This window comes from Ascaphus truei, assembly GCF_040206685.1.
Source record: "Ascaphus truei isolate aAscTru1 chromosome 12 unlocalized genomic scaffold, aAscTru1.hap1 SUPER_12_unloc_3, whole genome shotgun sequence".
Classification (NCBI taxonomy): domain Eukaryota; kingdom Metazoa; phylum Chordata; class Amphibia; order Anura; family Ascaphidae; genus Ascaphus; species Ascaphus truei.
This window is the reverse complement of record NW_027453839.1, coordinates 718,114-732,933: the sequence shown is the minus strand read 5'-3', so window position 1 is coordinate 732,933 and position 14,820 is coordinate 718,114. Positions and strand designations below refer to the sequence as shown.

General features: G+C 51.1%; 1 protein-coding gene across 1 annotated transcript; it reads right to left on the bottom strand.

Annotated features, from left to right (window-relative positions):
- Positions 1-7,988: 7,988 nt before the first annotated feature.
- On the bottom strand, positions 7,989-8,384 carry LOC142473632 (histone H2A type 1-like). Its single transcript, XM_075580728.1, has one exon. It carries the CDS (start codon positions 8,382-8,384, stop codon positions 7,989-7,991), a length of 396 nt encoding a protein of 131 aa, XP_075436843.1.
- Between the last annotated feature and the right edge of the window lie 6,436 nt (positions 8,385-14,820).

Sequence of the window (14,820 nt, the reverse complement as noted above, 5' to 3'; positions counted from 1 at the left end):
ATCCTGCTGGTAGGGGCATCAGATAGTCACTCATACTAGAGCCCGGCTACTACAGACTTTCTACTCACCGGCGTCATGACAGGAGGTATTGGTGTTCTGCCATAACTGTAATCCCTGCCACCTAGTGGGCAAGTCGAGTGACCACACAAAGGCTCCCCTGAGACCGCTACCGGTGATCGGTGATCGGTGAGTCCTTCCAGCGTCTAGCTGTAAATATAGTGGATCCGCACATGATCCCAGTTGCTCTGTCCTTGATTGAAGCACGTCAATTGGCAGAGTCTTTGATTGAGATATTCACTAGGGTAGGTTTCCCAAGTGAGATCCTGGCTGATCCGGGGGCACAGTGCATGTCCGAACTGCTCCAATGTCTCTTGGCAATGTGCGATCAAATCTCTCTGTACAACCCCCTACCATCCCCAAACGAATGGATTATGTGAGCGGTTCAATGGGACCTTAATGTCAATGTTGCAAGCATTTGTGGAAGCTGAAAGGGTGAGACTGACAAGCTCACTTACATCACCTGCTATTCGCGTATCTAGAGGTGCCAAAGGAGTTTACCATCCGTTCCCCCTTCAAACTCCTCTATGGGTGCCATGTCCGTGGACCACTCAATCTGTTTCATAAGGGCTGGGAGGGGGAGATACTTATGCTTTGGTGCTACATTACGTGGTGGGGCTCAGGGACCAGATAGAGGAACACATGGGGTTGGCACAGGCTAAACTTGAGGCAGCTCAGATCAGGCAATAGCGCTGGTATGATAGGAGTTTCCGTAGTAGAGAATTAATCCCAGGGCAGCAGGTGCTTGTTCTGAAGCCCACTTGGCAGAACAAGCTACTTGCCGCCTGGGCGGGCCCGTACACGGTTCACCGGCGGGTGCATGAGTGTAATTATGTGGTAAACCAGGATCCAGAGGCAGGTAGGCACATAACATACCATATCAATATGCTAAAGGAGTATCACAAGAGCGGGTCGGAGGTGTTTGCTATTTGTAGCCCGCTTCTGGGTGATCCGGCAAGCCAGGCTCTGCCTGATCTCCTGGGAGAAACCCGGCAGGGAGGCTTAGTGGAGCAGGTGGAGATGGGTCCCCAACTCGCGGTTCCCAAGCTGGTGCGAGAGATGCTAGAGCAGTACCAGGTAATGTTTACAGATAATCAGGGCATTACCCATCTAACCGATCACCCGGTCAACACCGGGGATCATTGGCCACTCCTCAAGAAGTGTAATGGATCTCTGCGGAGGTTAAGTGGAGCATTAAGGGGGAGGTTGAGGAGATGATGGCATTAGGGGTAATTTCTCGTGCTCAGTGTCCTTGGGCTTCCCCGGTATTCGTGGTGCCAAGGAGGGTGGGACCACTTGGTTCTGTGTAAAATAACGTCAGCTTAATACTCAGACCGTGGCAAATGCCTATCCTTTGTCCCACATGGATGAGCTCTTAGATGAGCTCATCGGGGCCAGGTATCTGGCCACCATGAATCTGTACAGATTCCATTGACCCAGCAGGCGTAGGAAAGGTCGGCTTTCAACATCCTTGGCTTGTAAGAATTTTTGGTCATGTCATTTGCGATGAAGAAAACGCCGGCCATGTTCTAGCGCCTTGTCAACCGGTTGCTGGAAGGGATTAAGGGCTATGTTAGGGCTTATCTGGACGACTTAACCATTTGTATTAATGACTGGGACACTCATCTGGTTAATGTAGCAGCAGTCCTAGATAGGATCAGGGAGGCTGGCCTGACACTAAAGCCATCCAAGTGCCAAGTCGGCATGGTGGGGTTATTGTACCGCAGCTACCGGGTAGGCCGGGGACATCTCAAGCCTGAGCCCACGAAAGTTGTGTCAATAGTGGACTGGCCAGTCCCCCACACTATAAAGCAGGTAATCACTTTTATAAGTACCACCTGCTACTATAGAGTGTTTTTGCCCCAGTATAGTGCCCTGGCTCAAGCCATGACTGATTTAACAAAGAAGATGCTGTTGGTGCTAGTTGCCTGGTCTCCTGAGTGTGGGCAGCGTTACAGGCTTTCAAAGATGCTCTAGCCAGTGCTCTGATCCTGGTGGTCCTCGATAACATCAAGCGATTCTTGGTGCAAAGGACGCGTAGGGTGGATTATTCTCTGGCAGAGACATTTTGGCTTCCTTCCCTGTTAGCCCTTCCACCTCCCTCCGTGGCCTTGGCTGTCTGAGCCCTTAGCACTTGCGTGCGTCCCTCCCCTGTTCCGGCTCACAGCGGTGACGTCATTGACTATCGCGAGACCTCTGGTCTGCGTGACTGTCCTAGTGAGTCCTTCGGCGGCACTGAGTTTGGGCGGCTTTCTACCCAAGAGCTGACCCGCGTTTGAGGACAGTTGTGGCGGCTGGTGGCGTGGAGCCACAGGAGTTGTGCTTCCCAGCGGTGCAGAGTCTCTAGGCGGTCCAGCTGTATCATCCTCCCTCCAGGCCCCGGAGTGTTAAGTGTGATTGAGCTACAGGCGTATACATATCAGGAAACAAAAGAAAACAGCGCACAACGCCAAATAGTGAAGCAAATTCAACAATATATTATAGAATTAAAAAGGGGGTAATATATCTGCGTACATGAAAAAAGTTGGTAAAAGGCATGTAGTGTGTATCACACTGTTTACCACTCGGCAGCTGTTAGCTGTAGATTCAGGTGCTTGCTTCCCTCTGCTGCTGCAGCTCAGTTGATTCTGGGGCAGGACGTCAGTCTTTTCACTCCCAAGGGGATTTCCCTTCATGCAGCCAGGTTGAGCTGAGCCACCCCTGCGAAAAAATGCTGAGCCACCCCTGCGTTTACAGCTGCAGACGCCATTATCCCCAACACGGTTATGTGGCACTTATTATTTAATGTATAATTATCTCACTGTGGGAGTTGTGGTTTAATTTTTTATAAATTTTTTATCACTAAATTGATGGTATAGTCACTGCACTGTATATATTTATACATTTAAACTTTATAGGTAGTTAGGTAGTAGCGCACAGTTTTGTTTTTTGTGTATACATATCAGCATTGCTGTAAGTAGGGTCTCAATTTTAGCCCCACTGGATGCCATCACTTCATTAGTGGTTTCTGCCCAACTAGCACGTTTGTTGTTTTATATTTACTTTTTAATCATTGTATTAAACTGCTGTCTTATTTTGCATACTATATCAGTGATTTGTTGTTTGTATTTAGTTGCACTATGATCTTTTTTTTTTTCTTTTTTTCTCGTTCATGTTGTCGTCTTACATGTCTGTTTGTCTGAGATTACATTGAGGACACTTCCATGGAACTCATCCCAGCCTTTTGAATCGGACTATATTTGGTCAGATTTTTATTTCCTTTAGGCGCCGGTTTATCTGTTTTTACTGTGTTTTCTGGTTTGTGTCACCTATTTTTCCTGGCTGCCTTCACCTCAATATTTAGGGGTGTATGTATATTTATTAGTTGTCTAATTGTCACTAATTTTTTATTTTCATTGCATTAGCGCTGTTCCCACTGCCCTTCCCCTTAGGCTTTCAAAGATGCTCGAGCCAGTGCTCTGATCCTGGTTGTCCTCGATAACATCAAGCGATTTTTGGTGCAAACCAATGCTTCAACTTATGGCATCAGTGCTGTGCTAAGCTAGGTAGGTGAGGATTGCAGCGAGGATACGTTCACCTACCTAAGCTGCAAGCTGTTGCCTTGGGAGTTCACCTATGCCACAATCGAGAAAGAGGGTCTCAACAATGTGTGGGTTCTCAAGAAGTTATAGGTCATGTTTACGGGAAGCCTTTCACTGTGATCACTGATCGCAACCCCCTTAGCTTGTTGCAGCGGGTGTAAGGTGAAAATGGGAAGTTGGTGTGACCTCCAGGAGTTTAATTTTACCATTCAACACAAAAAAGTGCAATGAGCACAGCAACGCCAATAGTCATTCCCAGCATGATTATCCCAGCCCCGATAAACGGACTTCCAGGGTCTTCAGCCTTGGAGAGACACCTGATGGGTTAGCTTTCCCAGAGCCTTCATCTTAAAGGGGGATATTTGATGGTATGGGGAAGCCTACCTCACATAATAAAGATGAAGCCCGGCTGGATACCCCAAAACTTTGTGTAATAGCAACCTCGGTGAGGCTCGTTTGGCCTGTGTATAATGTATTTTGTGTAACCTCTTCCAGAAAAGAGCTAATCACTGTGTAATCTCTAGAAGGGGGAAAACAGTAGGAATTGGGAACAGGGATTGTATCGGTAAAAAAAAGGCACTTTTGTGCCCTGTAGTAGTACAGTATGTTCCCCATACATTTAGTAAGGCAGCCAGCACTGCCTTTTGTTTTGCTAGCATTTCGGAGAAAAGCTGCTTTGTGACAGAAGGTGGGGTCGGTGTGAGTATGAGGACAATGGTGAGCAGGGAAGGGATGGTAATCAGGTCCGGGGAAATGGTTCTCGTTGGTGCAAATACTTTTTTCACCTGAGAGGCTGAGGTGCCTACCCAGCGGGATGTATGGGGCTGGCTAGTTCAACCGTTGCCGGGTCTGAGTCCCATAGGCACAATTTCCATTGGCTATTTCAAATTTCCCACTCGCTAGACCCTCCCTACTCGAGGGGCGGTCAAGAGTGACTAAGCCGGCCCCCTCCTCTGATTTGTACAGCCGGACAAGACAACGTCCTCCGATTAGCTGGTTGCCCCTGCTCCATGAAAAGTATAGGAGCCCGAGAGCTATGTAAGGGGAGAAGCCGATCAGAGTACCAGACACGTTTTGAAGCTGATCGGACAGGCAACTGGCGGGATTTTAAATAGTGCTATTGGGACAATAGCACTGAGAAGGAGCTGTACAGGGCAAATCTACTGAAGCAGTCCCCTGCACCTAGTTGAGGCTAGATTCTTCTCCCTCAGACCCCAGTTGGCGAAGTGTGTTAAAAAATCTGGTCTCCCGTGACAGGCTTCTTCCCCAAGCTGCGTGGGAAAGATATGGAAGCCTATCAAGCAATGGTTTGGGAGGATGCTGGTGACTACCAGGTGGTAAAAGCACTGCTCTGGCCTCAGTATGAGATCACGCCCGAGACTTACTGGACCCAGTTTCATGCCATGCACAAGGGGTCCAAGGATTTGCACACTGACTCTGTGGCCCGGTCAGCCCATCATGCAAAGAGGTGAGTAACTGTGTGTTCAGTGAGTACCTTCAATGTATTCCTTAACCTAATCGTGAAGGAGCAATTTGTACTCAAACGTTTCCCGGAGGTGAGTGAATGCATTATGGATGGCAAACCATCAATGGCTCAGCAAACTGCCAAGATTACGGATGAGTTCGTGGCGGCTCGACTCCTATTCTGGCAACAACCCCAACCGAGTGTTCCAGTTCCTGGCCACCAACCTCCTCGGCACACATAAACCCCAAGGTCCGATGCATCTTTGTGGAGCTGCCCAGTGCCCCCTAGTTCCAGAACCCGACCACCAAGTTTACCCATAAGTGGCAATGCTTTGGTTTCAACAGGGCGTGCCACCCGAGGGTGGATTGCCCCACTGCACTTTGAACCGATCCACCTGCGATGGGAACCACAACCCAGCTCCTCATATAAACGCCAGGGTAAGTCACATTCCCATGCTCGAGCAATAGCAGGTGACCAACCATATCACCCAGGCAACCCAGGTCCCAGTCTCCGAGGCTGCCGAGATTGCTGCCTGTGCTGCAACACAAAGAGGAGCCACCATTGGGCTAGAGCAGATCATTGTGCGGTTGAAATATTTGTGCCCTTATACCATCAGCACTATGATGGTGGCCAGCCAGTTGGACCCTGGCACGGTCATAACTCTTGTCAAACCTGATATGTTTGGGCCAGAGCATCTGCCACCTGTCCGATGGTGCCCCTAAGTCCCTGCAGGTGGCCCGTGTTTTCATCGATTAGGGCATGGCCCAGAGCATCCGTAATGGCAGAGACCTCCCAGGCCATAACACCAACATGTTGTTGGGAACTGATTAGGGCAATTTTATGTGCCACTAATAGGGGTAGAGTGTGTCCGTCGAGTGTGCCCTATTGTGGGAGCGAAACATGTTAGTGTGTTTCTCTGGTTGCCAATAACTATGTTTTTACCACACCCTCTTCATCTGTTCCTGCTCGTGGTGCAACGCTATCCTTGGCTCTTTGCCAAATTTATTTCCCATTGTGGCTGTGACCTGCTGTCAGACTTGAGACCTTGCCACCTCTGACACTATGTTTGTTCAGGGTCCCAAGAATGAAACCATCACTCCCCGGACATTGGAGTTCATCCCTTGGATGTCCTGGAGGAGACCAGTAAAGTAAGCTGGGTGTAACCTGACCAAACTGACAACCCTATCCCTGCCAGTATGACTAGGGCCAATGAGCCAGAGCACAGTCGGCAGTTCTGCAATACCTTGCTGTCAGATCAGAGCTTAGACGGCATGTGGCAGCACGCTGCCCAACCGGTCATTGAGTCCAGATCCGATTGGCTTGTGAGTGCCGCCAGCTCCCATACAGGGAACAGAGCCCTGGGACTCCGGACTGACCATGGACGGGGGTATTAAAACATTTAATACGTAATGTGTTGGGGCTCAGAATAAACTGGTGCACGCTTTGTAGAGAGTATTTTCATTGCTGCCACATTTAGCTACAACTGATTGTGTGTTAAGTGCACAATTTTTTTTTCTATAATGAACAGGGACCTGAGACTCTGGTAAATAATTACATATTTTGCCTAAATTATCCAGTGATGTACGCACATAGATGGGATTGCAATTGAGTAATGGGTTAATATAAACATAATGAAAGTACTTTGTGCAGGAGAAAGGTGAGTTGGCTAGAGTAGCCGTGTGTATTAACCCTGGTTGCATATCACATGCTCACTTGTGTGCAGTCCGTGACAGAGAGTATATGGGCCACATGCTCACAGATGGACCGTACATGACATTGCTGTTCCTCAGATTTAAAAAAAAAAAAGAAAAAAAAAATGACACAAGGGACAGGTTCTGTAATTTTTAGTTTATAGCACAGAGTATATTAGTGGTACAAAAAAAAATTCTGATTATTGTTCTTGCTCATAAAGGAATTAATTTGATAAATTGTACCTCCAAAAAACTTGTGCTGTTTATTTCGAAGACCAGATGCTGTAATTATGTGTTCTGCCTTTTGGTTATTGAATTTTTCTATACCATTATGCTATTTTATTTTCTAACATGTCAACATTAATTATATTATGACTTGATTTTGCATGTTCGAGGGCAATCTGTAAACAACGTTGGTTGAATAAAATTATTTTTTTAAATTGTTCTTGCATCAATGTTACTCACTTGTCTTTAATGATACATTATATACATTTTCAGTATAATAAACCTTCATGGCTTGCGAATTTGTGTCCGATATAAAAACAGGTTTTAGCCTTTACAAGCCAAGTAATGAAGATACCGATTTCTAATCCAACAGCGCCACCGTGTGGTAAATTGTTTCAAGAATAGACTCCTAATACCAACACGTTGCGCCTTTTGTATAATCACAAACAGAAACAAACACTACTTTATAGTGTATTAGCCATGCTGCACTACTTTGTTTTAATTTATTTAGCGATGAACTAGAAACAGTTTTTTTTTGTTTAGCTTTATAGTTATGGTTCCAGCAAACTAAATGCACTTTAATCAGTTCATCAATTTTATGGGATTTTTCCCTTAAAATCATCATGTCGGTAATTAAAGTTCACCCCCAAGTTATATATACAGTAGGTGCCTTTATGGTATTAAATATTGATTTGCTTTCTGCAGTGTCGTATCAAACGCAGTACTGTTTCTAATGACAGAACTGACACCTCCACATACAAGGACTTAATTATACATTACTTTACAAATGAAGAGAACTATTATCATAAACAATGAAAGTGACTTAGAATGGAGATAGAAATATAATAAAAACATGTCCTGCAGGAAATGTGAAATACTATAACGCTTTTTTGATGCTGTGGGTGGCTCTGAAAAGAGCCTTTGTGTTGGGTATGTGGGGATCTCTGCTCCTGGTCTCGGGGGTGAAGCTCACTTGCTGCTCTTGGCCGGTTTGTGGCTCTCGGTTTTCTTGGGCAGTAGCACGGCCTGGATGTTGGGCAGGACACCCCCCTGAGCGATGGTGACCCCTCCGAGCAGCCTGTTCAGCTCCTCGTCGTTCCGCACAGCGAGCTGCAGGTGCCGGGGGATGATGCGGGACTTCTTATTGTCCCGAGCAGCGTTACCGGCCAACTCCAGGATCTCAGCGGTCAGATACTCCAGCACTGCGGCCAAATAGACCGGGGCTCCGGCCCCCACACGCTGAGCATAATTTCCCTTCCGAAGCAGCCTGTGCACACGGCCGACTGGGAACTGCAGCCCAGCCCGAGATGAGCGCGTCTTGGCCTTAGCGCGAGTTTTCCCGCCTTGTTTGCCTCTTCCAGACATCGTGTATCACTCAGACAGCAGCTCGGGTAACAGGAGAAGTGACAAACCCCGCCCCCTGTGCCCTTATTTATACACTCAGACAGCAGCTGAACTCCTCTGTGATTGGTCAGTTTTGAAAACAGCCAATCAGTTCCATAATCCTGTAACCACCAATCATGTAATTTGAATGAAAACTGATGATGTCATAAACGGTCACATGATAAAGTCAGCCAATAGAAGAACAGAATGCTGGGGCTGCTACTTTGCATAGGACTCCTATAAATAGAGCTGCTGGGGGTTTAGGTGACATTGATTCAGATTGATTGAACTGACCGGAGAGGCTGATGACTCCTCGAGTGGGTCACTTCCAATCACAGCGCCCGCCGCCGACACCACTTTCCGGAGTTTCAGTCGGGGATGTATTGACTGGCCCGTTTGGAGAGCCGCTGTTGCCACGTGGGGGAGAGCCGCTGCTGCCACGTGGGGGAGAGCCGCCGCTGCCACGTGGGTCATTGCCCATCGCTTTGCTTTATAGCTTTATTGCACTGTATGCTGAGTTCTGTGTGCAGTACTGAGCCCAGAGCTGTGACTTGCTGTGACCCCCGGCCTTGCCCCCCCCCCTGCCTAGTGCTGTGCCCCCCCCCCCCTGTTTAGTGCAGTGCCCCCCCTGTTTAGTGCAGTGCCCCCCCCTGTGCTCTGTGCCCCCCCCTGTGCTCTGTGCCCCCCCCGTGCTCTGTGCCCCCCCCAGTGCTCAGTGCCCCCCCCTGTGCGCTGTGCTGCGCCCCCCTGTGCTCTGTGTTGTGCCCCCCCCCGCGCTCTGTGCTGTGCCCCCCTGTGCTCTGTGCTGTGCCCCCCTGTGCTCTCTGCTCCCCCCTGCGCTCTGCTGTGCCCCCCCCTGCGCTCTGTGCTGTGCCCCCCCCTGCGCTCTGTGCTGTGCCCCCCCTGCGCTCTGTGCTGTGCCCCCCCTGCGCTCTGTGCTGTGCCCCACTGCGCTCTGTGCTGTGCCCCCCCTGCGCTCTGTGCTGTGCCCCCCCTGCGCTCTGTGCTGTGCCCCCCCTGCGCTCTGTGCTGTGCCCCCCCTGCGCTCTTTGCTGTGCCCCCCCTGCGCTCTGCTGTGCCCCCCCTGCGCTCTGTGCTGTGCCCCCCCTGAACTTGGTGCCGTGCCCCCCCCTGCGCCGTGTGCTCTTGCTCCCTGCGTGCGTGCTTTGGGCCGTGTGCTCACCGCCGTGCGTGTGTGTGGCTCTGATTTGGGCCGTGTGCCCGCCGCCGTGCGGGTGCGTGGCTCTGATTTGGGCTGTGTGCTCGCCGCCGTGCGGGTGCGTGGCTCTGACTTGTGCCGTGTGCTCGCCGCCGTGTGCGTGGCTCTGATTTGTGCAGAGTGCTCGCCGCCGTGCGTGTGGCTCTGATTTGTGCCGTGTGCCCGCCGCCGTGCGGGTGCGTGGCTCTGGTCTGCGCCTTATTATGGCAGAGGCAAATGTGCCACCTATGGAGACTGCAATACATGATGCTGCAGAAGACATGGACTACACTTTAGTGAAGAAGAGAGGGCGAGCAAACTCTGATAGCTCCAATGGTTCTTCCCCTCCATCGGTAGCAAAGACAAAGATGCAGAAGCACAAGGAAGACCAAGGCATCAAAACATCAAACCGCTTCGAGCCACTTGCTAATGCCGATGACTGCTCAGGGCCCAGGTGCAACGATGAAGAGACTGCACTCCCACCCAAAAAGATTCGCATACCACCGGTAATGGTTAGGAATATGAAGACCCACAAGGACCTTGTCGACATCCTCACCGAGCACTGCACTTCCCCGTTTGTAGTTAAACCACGGGCGAACCACGCAAAGATCACTACCACAACTGTGGACGACTACCGGAGCTTAACGGACTGCTTTGCAAAGCAGGGCATAGAATACTACACTTTCCCACTGACGCGCCTAAAGCCCCAGAAATTTGTAATTCGCGGCTTACCAGCAAACGCCTCCGTGGGGGATATTTCCCACGACCTCGCGGAACATGGACTTCCAGTCAAGAGCGTAGCCCAATTGACATCCCCGGTGGACAAGACCAAGAAGTTCCCTTTGTTTATTGTCACACTGGCAGAAACCCCGGAGAGCCAGCCTGCAGATCTTACCAAGATTACCAAGCTCTGTAGCTGTGTGGTAACCACAGAAGCGCCAAAGGGCAGAAAAGGCCCAACCATGTGTTTCAACTGCCAACGGCTCGGGCATACCTCTGCATTCTGCCACCAGAAGCCACGCTGTGTGTGTTGTGGAGAGAACCACAACTCCAAGGAATGCCCACGAGATAGGAAGAAGGAGCCGGCGACATGTGCAAACTGCAAAGGCCCACACCCGGCAAGCTACCGTGGTTGCCCGTACCTCACAAAAGCAAAGCAAGAGGCACGGGAAAAGCGGACACCCCACCTGATGGAGCAGGCACCAAGGAAGACACCCACTACTCAATACCAGCTTCCCCGCCTGGCGCCGGAGAGACAGAGGACCACAGAACACCTGATCCCAGACCAAGGCACGGCATCCACCCAGAGGATGCAAAACCCAGACGGACAGACCTACGCGGAAACTCTCAGGACACCATCCACCAACCCCGTTGAGGCGGCCAACCCGGACCCCGCAGGCGGAACCGCAAGCCCAACAAACTGGCTAGAGATCATCCTTAAAATAGCGAGCGCTATTGCGAGAATGGATATTCACCCCATTGTGACAATGATAGCGAATCTCATCCCGGCCCTTCTCAGGAGCACAGAAACTAACCACCATGGCAGCAACATCTAAACGCAGTTCTGTCATCGTGATGTGGAATGCAAATGGTATCAGCAAGAAGACAGATGAACTCCTTCACCTGATGGAATTGAGGAATGTATGCGCAGCTCTGCTCTCGGAGACCCACCTTCAAGGAAACCAAAAACTAAGCCTGGCGAACCACAGGGTATACCGTACCGACCGGGCAACAGGAGCCAGAGGTGGTGGGACGGCTGTGATTGTTAACACACGGGTCAGCCATAATGAGATTGCACTACCACCCCTCCGGAGTATTGAAGCCACTGGAGTACAGGTAAAGACTGCAACAGGACCACTGCGACTAATTGCCACCTACTGCCCCCCTAAGGTGAAGCTACATTTGGGAGACTTGGAAGCTCTGCTGGACTCCACTGTCCCAACCATCATCGGGGGAGACCTAAATGCCAAACACCGGTGCTGGAACTCAAGGACAGCAAACTCCAGAGGACAAGCTCTTCTTGCTTACTCAAAGGAGAGTGACTTTGTAGTGGCTGGCCCTACAGAACCCACCCACTACCCAGGCACTGCAAGCCACACACCGGATGTCCTGGACATTGTCTTACTGAAGAACGTGAAACATTCTGTCCAGTTGGAAACCCTGGCGGAACTGACCTCAGACCACAACCCAGTTACCATTACTGTTGGCGACGAGATGGAAACCCACCAGCAAACACCCAGGTACAACTTCACCAGGGCGAACTGGAGCCTGTACAAAGAAGAGTTGAGCAACATCACAAACCCCCGCCCCTTGGACACCAACGGAGACATTGATGATGCTGTTAACACCTTTACTACCGCAGTCCAACATGCAATAGAGCACAGCGTCCCGAAACAGATGCCCAAACGCTGCTCCATCTACGACCTACCGAGCGGGATCAAGCAAGCGATTGCTGAGAAAAACAGGGCCCGACGCCAATGGCAGAAGTTCCGCACACCTGACCTTCTGGTAAAGTACAACTCACTTGCCAAACTACTGCGACAGCAAATCAGCCAACACCGGGGGGAGAGGTGGGAGGCCGCAGCAGCCAAGCTGAAGGAATCCGACAACTCTGTTTGGAGAATGACCCGACGCCTGACCGGGAAGAAGGAGCCTAATCCACCGATCCAGGGCCAGACCCACCTGGCATGTAGCAACAAGGACAAGGCAGAGGTTCTCGCTGACACACTGGAGACAACTTTTAGGCCTAACCAAGCCAGCAAAATAGCACGGGAAGTTGAGCAAGGAGTTAACAGGCATCTTACCGAGCACCTACCAGAGACCGAAGCGGAAACCCTGAAGGATGCACCAGGACTGAGATAATGCAACTTGCAGAAAAGCTGGCAAATGGCAAAGCACCAGGAAGTGACGGAATTACCAACCTGGCCATCAAGAAGCTTCCGCCGGCAGCCATGGAATGCCTTGCAGAAATCTTCAATGCATGCATGCGGCTCCAGCACTTTCCTCAATCCTGGAAGGAAGCCAAGGTCATTGTATTTCCAAAGCCTGGAAAACCACGGAGGGATCCTGCAAACTACCGTCCGATAAGCCTGCTCTCTGGACTGTCGAAACTCCTGGAGAAAGTTATTCTTACGCGCCTCCGCCACTTTGCCTCTGGTAAAAACATTCTACTAAAGGAGCAATTTGGATTCCGGAAGGACCACTCAACCAACCATCAGCTGCTGCGAGTCGTTGACATAATAAGCCATGGATTTAACATCCACAAATCAACTGGAGTTGTCTTCTTGGACGTGGCCAAAGCATTTGACAGAGTTTGGCATGAAGGACTACTGCACAAAATGATCAACCTGAAATTCCCAAACTACCTGATTAAGCTGACTGCAAGCTACTTGCGGGAGCGCACATTCCACGTGGCTGTGCGGGAAGAGCTCTCAACAACACGCCCCATCCGCGCTGGCGTGCCACAGGGATCAGTCCTGGGACCTTTCCTTTTCAACCTCTTCATGAATGACATCCCCACAGACCTCCACAAGACTCAACTGGCACTCTACGCAGACGATGTGGCAGTCATCTCCCAGTCCTTCAGAGAGAAAGAAGTAGCTAAGAATATCCAGAAAGCACTAGACATGCTATCAACATGGTACAGCGACTGGCAAGTAGGACTGAACTCCAGCAAGACTACAGCTACACTGTTTACCAAAAAGAGGATCAAGGCACACCCGCCAATCACCCTCAACGGAGAGGCTGTCAAATGGGAGCCAAACAGCTCTTACCTAGGTGTAATCCTAGATAGCAAACTAAGCTGGAGAAACCACATTGAGAAGATTCAACAGAAGGCAACAACCAAGCTGGCAGCACTGTACCCTCTGCTGAAGACAAGGACCATGCCCATCAAGAGCAAAGTCAATGTGATCAAGGCGATCATTAGACCCACAATGACATACGCCTCCCCGGTGTGGAGTGGTTGCCACCAACATCAAAGATCATCTCTCCAAAAATTACAGAACAAGGCGCTGCGGATTGCGTCCAACGCTCCACTTCCTACAAGAATAGCAGACCTTCATAGGGAACTGGGTATCGAGATGTTAGATGAACATCTAAAGAAGCTCAACAAGAAATTCTACAAGGAACTGGACCAGAACTCAAACCCACTGATCAAGAAGCTTGCTGCGATCTCTGCAAACCCATTTGACCGCTACCCACGACCCATCACAGCGCTGAACCTGTGAAACCAACTCAACTGTGGCAAGTAACACAGATCAAGAAGCTTCCTAAAGAGTGCGACAATACACTCAACAAGAGAACTTGGAGTAATGAGGCTCAAGCCTCGGTATCCAATATCACCACTGACAGATTTAATCTGTCAGTCAGAACAGAACGGTCAGGTTTAGGTGACATTGATTCAGATTGATTGAACTGACCGGAGAGGCTGATGACTCCTCGAGTGGGTCACTTCCAATCACAGCGCCCGCCGCCGACACCACTTTCCGGAGTTTCAGTCGGGGATGTATTGACTGGCCCGTTTGGAGAGCCGCTGCTGCCACGTGGGGGAGAGCCGCTGCTGCCACGTGGGGGAGAGCCGCCGCTGCCACGTGGGTCATTGCCCATCGCTTTGCTTTATAGCTTTATTGCACTGTATGCTGAGTTCTGTGTGCAGTACTGAGCCCAGAGCTGTGACTTGCTGTGACCCCCGGCCTTGCCCCCCCCCCCTGCCTAGTGCTGTGCCCCCCCCCCCCCTGTTTAGTGCAGTGCCCCCCCTGTTTAGTGCAGTGCCCCCCCCTGTGCTCTGTGCCCCCCCCTGTGCTCTGTGCCCCCCCCGTGCTCTGTGCCCCCCCCAGTGCTCAGTGCCCCCCCCTGTGCGCTGTGCTGCGCCCCCCTGTGCTCTGTGTTGTGCCCCACCCCGCGCTCTGTGCTGTGCCCCCCTGTGCTCTGTGCTGTGCCCCCCTGTGCTCTCTGCTCCCCCCTGCGCTCTGCTGTGCCCCCCCCTGCGCTCTGTGCTGTGCCCCCCCCTGCGCTCTGTGCTGTGCCCCCCCTGCGCTCTGTGCTGTGCCCCCCTGTGCTCTGTGCTGTGCCCCCCTGTGCTCTCTGCTCCCCCCTGCGCTCTGCTGTGCCCCCCCCTGCGCTCTGTGCTGTGCCCCCCCCCTGCGCTCTGTGCTGTGCCCCCCCTGCGCTCTGTGCTGTGCCCCCCCTGCACTCTGTGCTGTGCCCCACTGCGCTCTG